Source organism: Sceloporus occidentalis, unplaced genomic scaffold (assembly GCF_023333645.1).
Source record: "Sceloporus occidentalis isolate IW3139 unplaced genomic scaffold, rSceOcc1.0.p SCAF_9, whole genome shotgun sequence".
Lineage (NCBI taxonomy): Eukaryota > Metazoa > Chordata > Lepidosauria > Squamata > Phrynosomatidae > Sceloporus > Sceloporus occidentalis.
Window position 1 is genome coordinate 3,610,026 of NW_028316989.1, and position 16,714 is coordinate 3,626,739.

At 40.1% G+C, this 16,714-nt stretch overlaps 1 protein-coding gene across 6 annotated transcripts in view; it reads left to right on the top strand.

Annotated features, from left to right (window-relative positions):
- The window catches only part of NSD3 (nuclear receptor binding SET domain protein 3), a 58,765-nt gene that overhangs the window by 1,560 nt on the left and 40,491 nt on the right, over positions 1-16,714 (top strand). For 4 of the 6 annotated variants that reach the window (XR_016282323.1, XM_089538342.1, XM_089538345.1 and 1 more), the window contains exon 2: positions 13,593-14,314. Coding sequence is in view for 5 of the 6 variants with exons in the window: in XM_089538342.1 (XP_089394468.1) it covers positions 13,637-14,314 (678 nt within the window). In the remaining variant the exon portion in view is untranslated. Of the gene's footprint in view, positions 1-3,211; positions 3,739-9,694; positions 9,848-13,592; positions 14,315-16,714 lie in introns of those variants that run through there. The other 2 variants (XM_089538343.1, XM_089538344.1) reach the window with 2 other exon arrangements.

Below are 16,714 nucleotides of genomic sequence, written 5' to 3' on the forward strand. Positions count from 1 at the left end.
CACACACACGCCTCCCATTGTTGCAGATGAGCCTCTCAGAGTTTCTAGTCCTGAGTGGGAGTGGGTTTTTCCTTCTTTTTCCATGGTCCAAAGCAGAAATAATCCATTTTGAGACCGCTTTAACTGCCCTGGCTCAGTACCAGGGAATCCTGGGAATTGTAGTTTTGTGAGACATTTAGCCTTCTCTTTCAGAGAGCCCTGGTGCCACAACAAACTACAGTTTCCAGCATTCCATAAACCCTGCAACAGTTAAAGTGGTATCAAACTGGATTTGTTTTTTTCTGCAGTGCGGAAGCAGCCTCGGCGCATACTGTCCAATCCGCACTGCAGAAATAATCCAGTTTGACACCACTTTTTGACTGGAATTATGGAACTGTATTTTGTTGTGGCACCAGAGCTCTCTGCAAAAGAAGGCTAAATGTCTCGCATAACTACAGTTCCCAGGATTCCCCAGCATTGAGACATGGCAATTAAAGCGGTCTCAGACTGGATTATGTCTGCTGTGTCTTTTGAACCCAGGTTCATTGCCATTGAGAGCATTTTTGGAGGGGGCTGGTGCATGTTGTTTTGTTTACTAGAAATGCTTTGGGCATAATTCCAATCTTGTGCTATAATCTCTTCCCTTTTTAGGTTAAAGAAAGCAAGCCAATCTTAGGTGATCAGAACAGCATAGTAAGAAAATAAAAGGAAAAATAAAATGAAAATGAAGATAGAAGTTTAAGTTGAAATGCATTAAGAAATTTTGATTTGTGCAAAGTCCTCCTAAACGAATAATCTCTTCCCCTTTTTTGCTTTTGAATTTGAAGGAAGGAAGCAAAAAGAGAAGTTTAAGAATGATAATGCAAAGGGTCAGATAGAAAGTTTCCCTTTCATGGAAATTGACCTCAGTGTAGGCTTATTAAAAGATTGATCTGTTAAGAGTTCTGCTGATTTTGGGGGACTTTTGGTGTGTGTAAAGTTGCTTGCTAGAACAAAGCCCCCCCCCCCAAAAAAAAAAAAAACATTACCAAGTTAAAAACACAAGATATAAGATTATAACATGAGGTTATAATTATGCCAAATGCATTTCCGAAATGACTTGGAGGCACACAACAACGTCAACAACAACACAAGATGTGGGGAAGCTGGTAAAAAAGAAGAAGGGATACCTAACATTGTAATTATACCCAATAGATGTGTGAAAATTTGAAGACAAAAAGAAATGGGGGACAGTTTGTATTGTAGAAATGTAACTGGGCACAATGACTATCTTGAGTATCTCCTCTTCCTCTCCTTTCGTGTTTCTGCGTGGTGCTTTGCCGCCATTTCTTCATTTGTTAACGGTTTCCCCACATCTATTTGGGCGTAATTGTAATCTTGTGTATCTCCTCTTCCTCTCCTTTCTTGCTTCCTGCTTTGCCTCCAGTGCTTCTTCTTTTACTAGTTTGCCTACATCTACTTGGGCATAAGTGTAACTTTGTGTATCCCTCCCTTCCTTCCTTCCTGCTTTGCCTCCATTTCTTCTTTTCTTACTAGCTTTCCCGCATTTACTTGGGTATAATTGCAATCTTGTGTACCTCTCTCCTTCTCTTTGGCCTCAAATTCTTCTTTTCTTACCAACTTTCCACATCTATTTGGGCATAATTATAATTTTGTGTACCTCTCTTCTTCTCCTTTCTTGTTTCCTGTGTTGCGTCTTGCCTCCATTTCTTCATTTCTTACTAGGTTCCCCACATCTTTGCTGTTGTTACATGCCTTCAAGAAATTTCCAACTTATTTCCGACCCTAAAAAGAAAATATCATGGGGTTTTCCTGGCAAGATCTGTTCAGAGGAGGTGTGCCATTGCCTTCCCCAGAGGCTGAGAGAGTGTGACTTCTTGCCCAAGGTCGCAAGTGGGTTTTATGGCCAAGCGGGGAATCGAACTTTAGTCTCCAGAGTCCTAGTATCTTCTCTTCCTCTCTTTTTTACTTGCTGCATGGTGCTTTGCCTCCATTTGTTCTTTCCATCTTTCCCACCTATGCTTGAGTTATTTGGGGACTTAAAAGGGGAGAGGAAGGATGATTTAGGAAAGCAGAGCTTCCTCTTTTGAGAAACCAATTGTACATGCTGTCAACAAGAGCAGCTGGTTGGTTTTGGAGCCTGTTTTAATAGCAACTACAGAGCACTTTCGATTATATATAATATCATAATATTCCAAAGTAAGTAGTCCTCAGTAATCTTGAGCTTTTGTGTTGCTGGGAGATAGGAGTTCAAATCCCTATTGAGCATTAAGCGCACTATGTGACCTCAAGCCAGCCACCATTTCTCAACCTTAACATTCAGAAATCTGTATGAAACTTAAATTGGAAGAAATGTACATCTGGGGCCTTAAAGTCTTCGGAGAAATTGCAAGATAGAAAAATAGCCAATAACATTATTCATATTCTTCAGGTACTTCTTGAGAGAGGGGGACTTGCTTTAAGATCATGGCAAAGGTGATGTTAGAAATTGAGGCTTTTACTCCTATGGAAAGGGAGTTAAAATAGCAAACCCTAGATGTCTTGGGGAATATCTTGGATGATTCCCAGCCAACGTTTATGTTGGCTATGCTGGTTGCAGGTAGTACTGTAGTGTTTGCTACTTCTAAAGGGCAGCAGGTTGGGGAAGAGAGTCTTATAAGACCATTACATAGGGAAGGATATGTCCTGGGCATTAATATAAGACAGGAGCATAGTATTTGTTCACATTAGAAGCTTAAGAGTAGTTGTCTCCAAAACATGATAAAAATAACATTGCGGAGTGTTTCCTTGAACATAGAATGGGGTAATAATAGTCACCGCAGTTTAGTTCCTGTCAATATGTGATAGTGTTTTGAGGAGGAAGCAGACATTTTGGGGTAAGTGTGAGCAGTTGAGAATCAGGGAGCGTGAGGACATAACGTTAAGGAAACAGGGAACATAAGGGCTGAGAATAAGTGAAATAGAAGTAGAAAAATTGCAGGAGGATGGGTCTTGTAGAGAGCCAGCAAGGTGTAGTGGTTTGAGCCTTGCACTATGACTCTGGAGGCTAGGGTTCAAATCCTGGCTTGGCCATGGAAACCCAGTGGGTGACCCTAGGCAAGTCACACTCTCTCAGCCTTAGAGGATGGCAATGGCAAACACCCTCTGAATACACTTGCAACAAAAGCCCCATGATAGCTTTGCCTTAGGGTCGTTGTAAGTTGGAAATGACTAAAAGACACACAATAACAACAATGATAACAACAACACAGGCCTTGTATGAAGGGCTGGGCATCAAGATTTTGGGAATACTTGAAGCAATGGGTGTCAGGGAGGAGGTTTGAAGCAACCAACCCAGTTTGTGAATTGTTTGGGTGGCTCTGTGATGAGGAGGAACTCCATTGGCATATATGAAGGCTATGGGGGAAATATAGTAAAAGGGTTGTATGTGATGGAAAGACAGATGTTAGGTGATTTGGAGTATTTGAATTTCAACACCAGAGGCTTAAATAATACAAAACAAAGCGAAGGAAAGGGTTTGCAGAGAACTGTGCTGTGCGTTGACCAGTTTAGTCATAGAAGAGGCATGTGTGGGAGCCTGAAGAGATGGCCTTAAGTTAAAGCAGTATGGAAGAAATGTGAGGTTTTGGATTAGAGAGGCTCGGTGGGTTGTGTGGTTGTGTGACGCCAGTTGCTGTTGTGTGACATTTTGAGTGGAAAGGCGTGAAGAGTCATGGGACGGCGCTGGGCTTGGAGTTGGGGAAGTCTCATCCTGGACTGGTAATGAAGCAGCCTTTTGTGTGTGTGTGTGTGTGTGTGCCTCCAGTGCCTACGTATATACATTTGCATGGATATCCCATTGGAGCTGGGACCTGGGGTTCCAAAATCCTGCTCTCTTGTTGACATAGAAGAGGCTCCCCTTGCTTTTTTGTTTTAAAAAGGGCGAAGGATAATTGTGGATAGACCAGATAATATGATGGAGGAAGAGGAGGGCCATTTGGATTTAAAGGGGCCGAGGCAGCCATGTTTGCTGCCAGATACTGCAGTGTAAATCTCTTTCCCTTCCCGACACCCCCTCCCTCCAAAAGGAAAATAGGCCAGGTTTGGGTTTAAAATGGTGTTTTGGTTCCGACTCCTTGCTCCTTAATCTGTTTTCTGCAATCATACCGTTTTTTGACATTTATCATAGGCAAGCCGAGGAAGCAACATCGTTCCCTCCCTCCTTTCCTTCTCTGCAGCCAGGACTGCTAAGGGACTGCGGTGCAGGAATTAACCCTTTTCAATACAAATCTGCAGTGGGGTTGTATAGAAACATTTCTTTCCCACCCTCTCCGTTTCCACGAAGATTTAAACAGAAATAGGTAGAGGGGGGGGGGCACCTCCGTCATAAACGGCTGAAAGAGATGCAACCGTTTTCCCCGTGATTTCCTTTTGAGTAAACAAGGAATTTTCCTTGCCAAGGCTGCTGGCAAAAAGCACACTTGTTTGTGAACAGCTCACTGAAACTTATTTGCTGGTTATGTTTAAATATAATACATGGAAGGATCCCCCCCACCCCCAGGTTTTTCCCCTCAGTGCTCTTTCTTGCCTGTATTCTCATGCAAATGGCTAGATGCGCCTATATTTTAACCGTCATTGAATTGAGCAAACGCTGTTGTTTGAATTTCACGTACAGCAGACAACAGAGATGTGAGACAAATTGCGGTTCAGGTATCTGGTTAGTGGGAAGCAGGTATATTTGTGTGATGTTTCGATTAATATTGTTCAGTTTGATAGCATTTCAGGGTTTTTTTGTGTGTGTGTGTGCATTGGAAGACTCCATATTCCTTAATATTTTTCAGTTTGTTCCTTCTCTTTTTACTGTGTTGACATGACTGGAGCATAAATGTGAATGCCTTGTAAATAAGCTACAATCTTTGTGTGTTTTCTCTGTTGTCAGTGTTGATAAATCCTATGCCCAAACCGACTAGCAGATTTTTGAATGCTCCCTTCGTTCTTATGCCCCTGTTCAGGTATTTTTCAGTGATTCTGTTTTTTTGCCTTTTAGAAATATATATCTTTTGTTGGTGCAAAATACAATTTATCGTTACAATTGGCCGAAATAATTTGGTTAAATATACTAATATCTCATTAGCATTTCACAACTCGGTCATGTTCAATGTCGGAACTGTGGTGTTGCTGCGTTTCTTTCTAGTTACTGTTTTCCTTTTAAGTGGGTCATAGTAAAAGATGATCAATGGGTGACACAAGGTGTTCCTGAACTGCATCGAGTGGTGATTTTTGGCTTCAGTGGAGAGGACAAGATACATTAAGGTTCATACAAACCCTCATAGCAGAAGGGGAAAGGAAGGAAGCTTGCAGCAAAATGCTTTCTAGGAATTGTAATTTTTCACTTTAATCGCTTTTATTTTTCAACTTGGCTGCAGCATGTATTTAAAGGTTGAAATGACTCATCGCATTTTATGATGGCTGGTCTGATAAACTGTTTTGCTGTTTATGGAAAGCATAATCTGGATTGTGTTAACCATTTAAACACTTCAAATGTCCATAGTTATACTGGAATGTGAAACAGGCGCCAATTAAGACAATAGCTGTAATGGACCAATCTTGCTTTAAAATACTAGAACTGAGCTTGTGATGCATGCTTTCTCGTGTTTTGAAAGCCAGTCGATCCATTAAAATCAGTACATTGTGTTTCTCAATGCATAAAAACACAATTTTATTTCATTTTGCCAAGGAGAAATAGATCCATGAGAAGGTCTTGTAGAGTAAAAGGCTGCTTAGATGCACATGAAAATGGCAGACAGAAGGAAGGCCCTGCTTCTCTGTAGGACTGTGTGTCTGCAACACTGACGGTGATGAATTCCTAACACCTTCGTCCAAACACACTTTTGTTGGACTGCCATTGATTTCAGAGAAACCTCCATGTAATTTATTATGTTTGCTATTGAAGTTTAAGTCATAAGGTTCAGCCCTTCAATGCGCTTTCCTCTGTGCTGTTTACGTATACTTCCTAAGTACAGGATAGAGTGAGGTGTAAAATAAAATTAGTACAAATAGTCAATAAAGCAATACAATTAAGATTAAAACAGAATACCAAGCTGTATGTGAAAAGTAGCAATATAACCTTAATTAGGAGGCCTTTTCATGTACAGATGCTTTTCATGGAAGGTATGCCAGGAGGTTACTGGATCCACTGTCCCAGATCATGAAAGCTTCTTTTTCTTGATGGCGAAGAGTGGAATGAGAGAGAAAAGACTGTAGTATATAAATGCTTGTGAAGAAAAGCTTGTAGAGAAGAAAATAAAGGGGAGTTGAAAGGAAGATTTGAAATCGTATTCCGCATTATCCAATTCTGCCAGTTAATCAGTTTATATTTCAATAAAAAAAACTAAAATTGGGATTAAGTAGCAGGACTTTGTGAACTAGGAAGCTATTCCAGGAGAGGAGAGGGCTGCAGAAGGCAAAAGCAACACAGACGACATGGGAGGGAAATAGGTTTGTACTCAAAGGGGAGGAAGGAAAACTACTGAGTAGTAGCAGAAGGAGGGAAAATGGTATTGCCAGCCACCTCCTCCCTGGCTTTCCAATCAGAGCTGCCCTTTCTCAGGGAAGGAAGGGAAAGGAAGACACAATGCAGTTGCCATTCAAAATTGTAGGACAAATGGACTCCGCAAAAACCACTCCATCTTTTTAGCAGCCTAATTTAGCTGCTGTAATTCAGCTATTCCAATCCCTATGAAGATTTGCGCTGGCCCTGGTCAAAGACTCCCATGTCCCTGGCCTGTTGAAGAGAAGGTTGGCTGAAGGCTGACCAACACAGCATGGGATTTGGGAAATAATAATAATACTGTAATGAAGAAATCAACAATTAAAAGATCAATAATGAAAATAATAATCAAGAAAGCAGATGAATACTTGGACCTGGAAGGGCAGCGATGAAGGAGCTAGACAAGATCCTGAAGTGTAAAGTTATATCATTAAATACCAAAGTTAGGCTTTTCCACGCCACCGTCTTCCCATTTCTTTGTATGGTTGTAAAAGTTGGACAGTAAAGAAAGCTGATGTGGGGGGAAATCAATTCATTTGAGATGTGATGCTGGGGGAGGATTCTGAGACTATTGTGTATTACAGAAAAGACCAATGGATTGGTCCTAGAGAACATCAGGCCTGAATCTCCCCTGGAAGCAAAAACAACTAAACTGAAGTGGTTGTATGTTGGTCCTCTCATGACAAGGCTGTAGTGCTTGGTAAAGTTGAGGGCATTAGTAAAAGCGGAAGAATGCATTCCAGGTGGATAGACTCCATCAGAAAAGCCATGGCCATGAGTCTGGAGGAGCTAAGGAGGGTGTCTTGGAGGTCTCTCATGCAAATAGGGGTAGCCATGGGTTGAAGTCGACTGGAAGGCAGTTAACAACAACACAACAATTACCACCTTAAACTGGGCTCAGAAGCAAGTGGGAAGTTACAATAGATTTTCCAGAACTGGGTCAATATGTTTGACGTCTCCAAAGCTTCAGGATCATTTTCTCTGTTTCTGAATACGATTTTTGAGTCCTGGGTAGAAGCACTTCAATTGATCGCGCTGAATATGTGAGGCTGATACCTTACAATTTTCACAGCGTGCATCAAGTTTCTTTTTTTTAAAACTAGTTGTTGTGCTTTGATTTCAAAGTTTATAAAACATCGACAGCCATTTGCTGCTCTTTCACATAGACTTGGAATAACGCGCATGACCTATGAAACATTTTTGGGTCTTGCCGGTTTTTGCCGAAGACCTAAGTGAATGGTGGGACTTCAACGTACTTAGTATGTGCTGAATAATGGTCATTGATCACAATATTAAAACATTTAGAGTTGAATTCTATGTTTACTTCATAAAATAAAAACTCTCCTCTGTCGCCGATAGTGACATATCTCCAGGAAATGTAAATGTGAATCTTTTCCTCCCAAGATAAAAATGAGTAGCATATTGTTGATCGCTTTGAGGAAATATTCCATTTCAGCTACAGATATTTTAGTAATGAATTCTGTGTTTATAAATCTAGGAGATAATACAGAATTCTAATTATTTTGGGTCTAAAGCTTCTTACACCTTTTCTAATATATTCACACTCTCAGTCAAACCCAATAATCCATATATAATTCCTAGTGCAAATGTCATGATTTTTTTCCAGCAAATGTCATGTTTTTTTCCAGCAAAACACTGAAAGTAAAGCCTCTGACATAAAAACAGATTTTGTGGGGTATCAGATTTTATTATGAATTCTTTGAAAAAAACATTTACCATGAAAATGTTGCTGGCTTCCTTTTTTGCAGCCATTTTCCTCAAGTTCCAGTGGGTTTTATGCAAGACGCAAGACATACATAACTGTATGTGTAAAAATACAATATGTGTAAAGTTTCATGCTGCCTCAACTGATCTCCGTCTTTCGATGTCAGAGGTCAAAAATGCCATAGTGAAAGTGATGTGGTTATTCATTTTAAAAAATGTTTTGTATAACAAAGGCCAGCACATTTAGTTATAACTGCTTTAGTGACAGTGCTATTGATGTTTGTTTTTGCACAACAAATGCTTGCATATTATTTCAGAAGCATTTCTGGCAGGGCTGGCAACCACTGATGGCTGTTTTAAACGACTGCTTTTGTAAAAACAACAGAACAACATTGAGAGTAATGTGTTAATAATACATTACATTGCTTACTACTAATGAGTTATGCAGGACTGGGGGGAATCTAATGAGTAACATATTGCTTTTTCTGTAATGATCTGAGCTCTGCTCTATGTTGCAGCGATATTGAATTAATTCATTTAAAGGCCTTTATTCAGATGAGTGGCTAACACAGGTAAAACACCAAAAAAATGGATGGATAGATGGATGGATAGATAGAGAGTGCATGAGGATCAATACATCACATTTTCAAACTCTTACCACACTCAGCATCTAAACAGCCAATTATTATTGTTATTATTATTATTATTAGTAGTAGTAGTAGTAGTAATATTTTGTTTATTTATATCCCACCATCCTACCAGTACAGGGACTGGTTTCAGACTTGAAACAGGCGCTTTGCATTGTGGCTAGATGTTGTTTTTTAATGGCAACATGCATTTTGTATGCCTACCCCAGTTAGTAATCCGGTTGCTGTGTTAAGTACAGTCAGCTCTCCATGTCCATGGATTAAGCCATGCACGGATTGAAAATATTTCAACAATATATAAATTCCAAAAAGCAAACCTTGATTTTGCCTTTTTATGTAAGGGATGCCATTTTACACCATTGTGTTTAATGGAGCTTAAGCATCGATGGATGTTCGTGTCCTCAAGGGGTCCTGGAAGCAAACACCAGCGGATAACAACAGCCCACTGTATTAACTATGGCTTTCAAGCCATTGTCAGAGCTTTTCCTAGGTACAATGCACTCCATTACGGCAATTGAGATGTTAGAAGAGTCTGAAAGGCTGTTTCTCGGCTATGTACCTGTGCAAGAGAGGTTCTAGCTGGAACATGAGCCCTGCTCGGTGCTAGACATTTTGAGGTCCCTTGATCCTCAAAGGACCAGACTGATCTAATAACAGACCAAACAAACCCGATTCTTTGAGGAGTGTGCAACCCAGTCCAAAATAAGCCCATCACCATCTCTTGGTATGGTTGAGCCACCTACCCACAGCATCTCTGTTTTTTTTTTAATTAAGCTTGTTTCTTGGCACATAACTATTCCATTACTTATCCTAGGCACACATTTAGTACTGCCACAATTCCAGCAACACTTGGTGAAAAGGCGAAGCAAAGTTTGATGTCAGCTGCATACAGATTGACACCCCACTCCCACATCGCAGAAGGCCTCTCTCATGAAGGATAAAGGGAGGCCTTGTAGCACTCCTTGAGGTAAAGCAATAAGTCACTTAGCATTAGCTTTTAAAGATAAGTGGGTTTTAAAAGAATCTTTCATTCTTCCATTACAAAATTGTCCATTAGATTACAAATACAATATGAGAATTCTCTCTTTCCCTCCATAACTGCAGGGATGTGTGATGGGTCACAGTTGCATACTGTACTTTGGTTTTGTTTGTTTTCTTCTATAGTACACATTTACAGTATACTTGTATACAGTGTATACAATAGTATACATTTTCTTCTATAGTAAACATGTAGTATACATTCCAGGTGTGATCACACCTCAGAGTTGTAAAAGGCACAAGGATATTACCAGTTTTGTTAATGATTCATTTCCATATGATCCCCAGTGTGGAATTTGCCTTTTTATTTTGGACCCGACCAGTAGATATGTGAATCTGTAGATCACATTATATTGTAACTCATGGCTGGTTTTCCATTTGGTGACCAGCCATTTGATTTGGCTTTTACAATGAGAGTTTTGTGATTGACTTGGTTCGTCACCCACCTTTCTCCCAGTTTGTCTGGGTAAATCTGAGGCTGTGACCAGTGTGTTTGTTTCGAAGAAGTATCTCGTTCCCTCCTTCCCTTTTTTCTTTGGTTTATGCATAATTAAAACCAGACAACTTCTGAGTGCCCACAGGTTTTGATTTAATATCCTCAAAGTCATTGGGCAAATGGGTTGTGAATAAAATCACAATTCCAGGGCAACCTCTGGGAAGCTGGATGCTAGACAGCCACAGAATGAAATGTTGTGCAGTATGTCTGTTTAACTATCAAAAATGACTGGCATACTGTTTGCGACATACAGAAGCGTATATGCGTTTGGGGTGAATTATTTGTGTCGTACAGCAGATGTATTCTGCTGACAGTGGAGGAAATGAAGTTGTGCATACAGCAATGTTGCCCATTGTGATTGCACATTATGCATAATATGCATTGCACAGTGGAACTTGGTCATTGCTATGTCTTATGCAGTGTTGCTGTTCTGCATGGGTGCCGAGTAGTGCTGCCATAGTGTACCTTCACATACAGATATTTTACGCTACGCTGAGGGAATGTTGGATGGCAGCCTGTGCATAAGAGAGAATATTTATGCCACACTAAGGGAATGCTGGATGCTAACCGTGTGTATGAGAGAGACGCTATAGGAAAGCTGTATATCGCACTCAAACACCTTGCACTCAGCGGCATGCAATTTTTTGTCAGTGCAGCAGTTCATTTTTCACTGTATAAATGAATGGCAGCACAGTAACCTTATCCACAGATGCCTTATCCACGGATTCAACCCTCCCCTGTTTGAAAATATTAAAATACATATAAATTCCAAAACGCAGCCCTTGATTTTGCCATTTTATATATCAGGGACACCATTTTACTATGCCACTGTATTTAATGGGACTTGAGCACCCATTGATTTTTGGTATAAGTTAACTTGCAGGATTATGGAAAGAGTTTTAATGCTGAATGCCATTTTAAAAAAGTAAAATCCTGTCTCTTCATACTGCTTTTAAATAGTCGACAGTGTATTTTACTTTTATCTCCAGACGAAATAACAAGTCTTGTGTATGAAGGGGTATAGCCAACTAAATATGCCGCTTCTTACATATGCTAGGAACACTGTTGAATTTTGGGATTCCAGTTCCTCAGATATAATAATTAGAGAAGTTCAAAGTAATGCTTAATGAATGCAGAAAGATATTGGCTTTGTACATCAAGAAAGAACATTTAGGATTAGATTTTTGAATTGCGGATATGGTGTGTGTGTGTGTTCAAAATAGTTTGTGGGTTGTTGGAGGGCTGTGCTTTCAATTTACTGGATAGGGATCAGCAGTACTGTACCAAAAAACTACATCCCTCCACATTTGCAGCTTTGACTTTTGTGGATTTAATGATTCATGGAATTGATTAATAGGTTCTCTCTAGGAATATCTAAGTCCTCCAGTGCAACTCTGTGGTCAACTTTAACTAAAAGACTCACTGAAAGACCCAGAGATTCCTAGAGAGAACACTCCACTAAGCATTTTGTGGCTCCTCCAGAGCAATTCTCTGGCCATTGTCTGGCAGATGTTGACCACAGAGTTGCACTGGAGGACCTAGAGATTTCTAGAGAGGTGTTCTCTCAGGTAAAGACATAGTATTTTTATTATTTGTGGTTTTTCCACATTAATGAGGGTCCTATGCCCCTAACCCCAGCAAATGTGGAGGATCGAGTGTAGTGTGTTCAGTGTGAATGAAGATATAGATAGGCAAATGTGCCACAAAGCATCTCAAATGGATGAAGGAAACAAATAATTTACAAAACCACGTTGTTTGCTTTGTACTTTGGGGGGGGGGGGTTGTGATTTCTTGCTGCCAGGAGTGTCACCACCTGAACCAGCAGTTATTATTGCGAGGTGGGACCTTATCCTAGGACCAGAGCCTTGTTGGGATATTACGTTCCTGTAAAAATAGTTTACCAAGGATTTCATTTTCTCAAAGATAGTCCCTTGTTCAGTCAGTCATTTATCAAAATCACATACGGATCCTACCACCTTTTTCACTTTCTCCCACCACCACCATGAAAAGAGCCTTCAGTTAATTTAGATAGGTGGTTTTCCAAACTTTGTTCCTCCAGATGCTTTGGATTTCAGATCCCAGAATTCCTGACTGCTGGCCAAGCTGGCTAGGGATTCTGGGAGCTGAAGTCCAAAATACCTGGAGGACCAAAGTTTGAGAATCATTTATTTAGATTGAATTATATAAGCATAGAGGGATTATGTTTTACCTTCTAACACTGCATTTCTGTAGATTAATTAGTTGACTGTTTAACCAAGAGGGGTTGACAAAATTTGCATGTCAAAACTTTGTTTTTGGAACTACACATAGGAGATGCATGTTAACATTGTTTGTTGTCTGTGCTGCAAAATGTATTTTATTCTTATACACAATCATCATAATGGAGAATCATCCCCAGGAGGAGTACAGTGGGATAATGTATAGGTAGATATCTCTTGACTGATAATACATGTGAAACACAACAGTTGATTCAGGGCAATACATTAAGATTCACAGAGATAGTCTGTCCCTACAAGAGCCGTGTAGTCAATGCCTTAAAAAGCAAGCAGATTTATTGTTGGCAAATATGCATGTACATAGCAGCTACCAAGAGGATAATGGAGACAACGTGGCAAAATGCAAGAAGGTATATAATCTGTGATGTTTCTAGGAATGTCAGAGCATCCTTGCATTTCATGGCCTTTTAGCCCCACTGCTTTCCCCCTCTGTACCAGTGTGTGTCTGAGGTCCAAAACACACTGCAGAAATCATCCAGCGTGAGACCGGTTTAACTGCCCTGACTCAATGCTAGGGACTTCTGGGAACTGGTTTTGTGAGACACTGAACCTTCTCTGTCAGAGAGCTCTGGTGCCACAATAAACTACAGTTCCCAGAATTCCCTAGCATTGAGCCAAGGCAGTTAAAGTGGTCTCACGCTAGATTATTTCTGCAGTGTGTTTTGGACCAGAGAGAGATACATATAATTATTAACTATAGATAGCACTTCATGAATCTGATGTGAAGTGAATTCCAATGCAACAACGCCCATCTCACAGTAAACCTTTGAGATGCCCCAGGCCCTTTGTATTATTGAAGAGGGGAACTGTTTATAAATCCACTTCCAAGCAGTTTCCTTGGTTTTCTGAGCTTCAGCACAGGATTTCCACTGACTGCTTTACCTTCTGTTTCTCATTTTTAGGCCCTATGAGAAAAAGGGAAAGCTAAGGATGCTGGAGCAGAACAATGGATTTCTCCTTCTCTTTCATGCAAGGGATCATGGGAAACACAATTCAGCAACCACCTCAACTCATTGACTCGGCTAACAACCGCCAAGAGGATGCTTTTGACGCCAGCAGTGACATCACTGAAGATGGCAGGCAGACACCATACGAAGCCGCCCTTGCTTTGCAGCAAGGTTTTCAGTATCCTACGCCAACCACGGAGGACCTTCCGCCCCTCATTAATGGATTCCCACCAATCAGCATGTATGAACCCCAAGCCAAATATCAGTCGTACAGTCAGTATCCCAATGGCTCAGCCAATGGCTTTGGCTCAGTTAGAAACTTTAGTCCACCTGAGTATTATCAAATGGAGAACTCTAACTTAAGGGCACATGAAATCCTGGAAAAACAGTCTCCCCCACAGCCTCCACCTCCTTCCGTATCCCAAACGGTGATCCCAAAGAAGACTGGTTCACCAGAAATCAAATTAAAAATAACCAAAACTATCCAGAACGGCAGGGAATTGTTTGAGTCCTCTCTATGCGGGGACCTTTTAAATGAAGTACAAGCAAGTGAGTATGCGAAGTCAAAGCATGAAGGGAGGAAAGAGAAAAGGAAAAAGAGTAACAAACATGACGCCTCCCACTCAGAAGAGCGCAAATCACATAAAATTCCAAAACTAGAGCCAGAGGAACAAAATGTAAGTGTAATAAGCTTTGTCTTTCCTTTTTGTTTCCATTTTGTTTTTGTTATTGTTTACATGCTAAAAGATGATCAAAGAAATCAGACACTGCAGTTAGAATCCCACAGTTTACTTTCTTTTTGTGATTAAAACTTATTTTGGTGGATTGCTCTCTATGTAAAGAGACTGCAAACTCTGCCTTCATAAGAAAGTATGCAAATGATCAGAGAGGTTTGCCAGAAGCTTGAAATCCTGCCACAGTTAAATTGTACTGTTGATAGGATTAATCTACCTTTCAGTGATTTTTATTACCGCCGGATAAGATGACAGCTATTAAAAACTACATCATATTTTCTCTTGAGGTCTGTAGTTTGTTTAGCTGCTCCTTCTTGTAGTGGATTGTATGTATTAATATACTGTCTCATTTACAATGAATGAAGATTCTGGCTTATTGTGAAACCTGAATGTATGCAAACAAGCAAACTCTGTCTAAAGGACGCCTTTTCCAATAGTGTGAAAAGGTTTTCTGTATATATAAGTCCCAGAACAGACTTCAGTTAATGTAGACTGACTACATGTGTTGTAGTTGCATGAAACTGTCAGTGAATGTAATCTACTTTGCTTAGGTCATCAGACTAATATTGTGTAAAGTTTAGACAAAATATAGAGGAGAGGGAGATTTTCAGAGATCCCATACTTCTTTTTATTACTGTTATTATGTTTATTTCTATCGTGCCTTTTTCCCAGTTCCTGGCTCAAGGGGGCTTGCAACACATTAAAACACACATTGGTAAAAATTCACAAAATGCAAAAGTTAAAAGAAGATTGAACTATCAAAAAATTAAAACCAGATTAAAACACACATCATAACACATGTGCAGCCAGTGAATCTGTTGGAACAAGAAAGTTATGTGATCCCTTTCTCTTCAAGAAATTCAAATTCATTTTCTTAAAAGGCAGAATAATGCTATGCATGTTATTTCACATCCCACTATTCACTGAATTTTGTTCCCATATAAGTGTACACCAACATTAAACTCTTAGCAGCTAAACTGCTTGTTTAGTGAAATGGGTAGCATACTTTGTAAGGCTGTAGTGTTTCCTTTCTAATGTACAAATTGTTAAGTTGTCCACCTGAAGCACTGAAGCCACAATTTATACCATGTATCAAGCATTTGTAGACTTTGTGCTGTCGTTGGGCCTCTACATATCTTCTGCCTCTTTCACATTATGCTGGCAACTGTTCCTTGGATCAGGAGAAGCAAGGCTGGAATGAGATAGGATAAGGCCAATCTTTATATGAACTGCAGTATGCGCTAGAATGGCATTATACTATGAGGTGAAGTTGGGGAACACATGCCAACATTGAGACTTCCTGCATGGCAGGGGGTTGGATTGGATGGCCCTTGTGGTCTCTTCCAATTCTATGATTCTATGTTCATGCTTAGGCCAGTATTTTGGATGTGTCCACAGCCAGTTTGATTCTCTCTCTAACATTCCTTGCCTAGGAAGTGCTAGAAAGGAGCAAGCTGGCAGAATCATGGCCTCAAATTTATGAATCAGTCATTTCTCTATTTACTGACACCTGTGAGGGGATTGGTTGGGGAGGCAGAGTTGGGTCTCATCCTGACCCATCTCGTTGTTTGGAAAGGCTAGCCTAAAGAAGTTAAATTTGGCTTGTGGGCTGGAGGTTGTCCATCCCTGCTGCAAACTGCCAGGTTGAAAGATCTGCAGTGTTGCCAAACAGAGTTGAAGACTGAAAGAGAGGTTGTAGTGGAATTTTGATGATGATGAAACCCATGACTGTTGTCTTTTTTCCTGTCTCTAGTTGATCAGCTTGTCTGCTAGTGAAACTGGTCATTGCAGTGCTGTGGGTATTGGAATGTTTCCTTAGCTCAGAAAATTGGGCTAGACGTTAGCCATGTTTAGGGTTGATCCATGGAAATGACAAAATTAGTTATTCCTAACTTACCCCCTTTGATTTTAATGGACCAGAGCAGTCGTCTGTTTGTGTTGAACCCATTGCACTGACTGAATTCATACAGAGATAGTCAATTCAGTATTAAACAGGTTTTGTAGCACAAAATATAAATCTAATTACAGAATAAATGTACTTGAAGAGAAGTACAGTCAGCAATCTTGTTTCAAAGGTAAATATCTTGTGGAAATTTGTCTTTAATATCATGTATCCTCTCTTCCACCTTCATCTGTGTGGCTTGTTAGTGAACTTAGCGCTTTGGACCTCATTACCAGCTAAATAACCTATTGATCTAGATGGGTATTTTTTTCTGAAGAAGGATCCTTGGGCTTCTAAATATAAACAATGCTACATATAACCATTCTACAGTTATAGTTTGCATGTCTTCATTGATTATAATAGCTCTCCCAACCTGTATTTCCCATTGCTATATACCTATA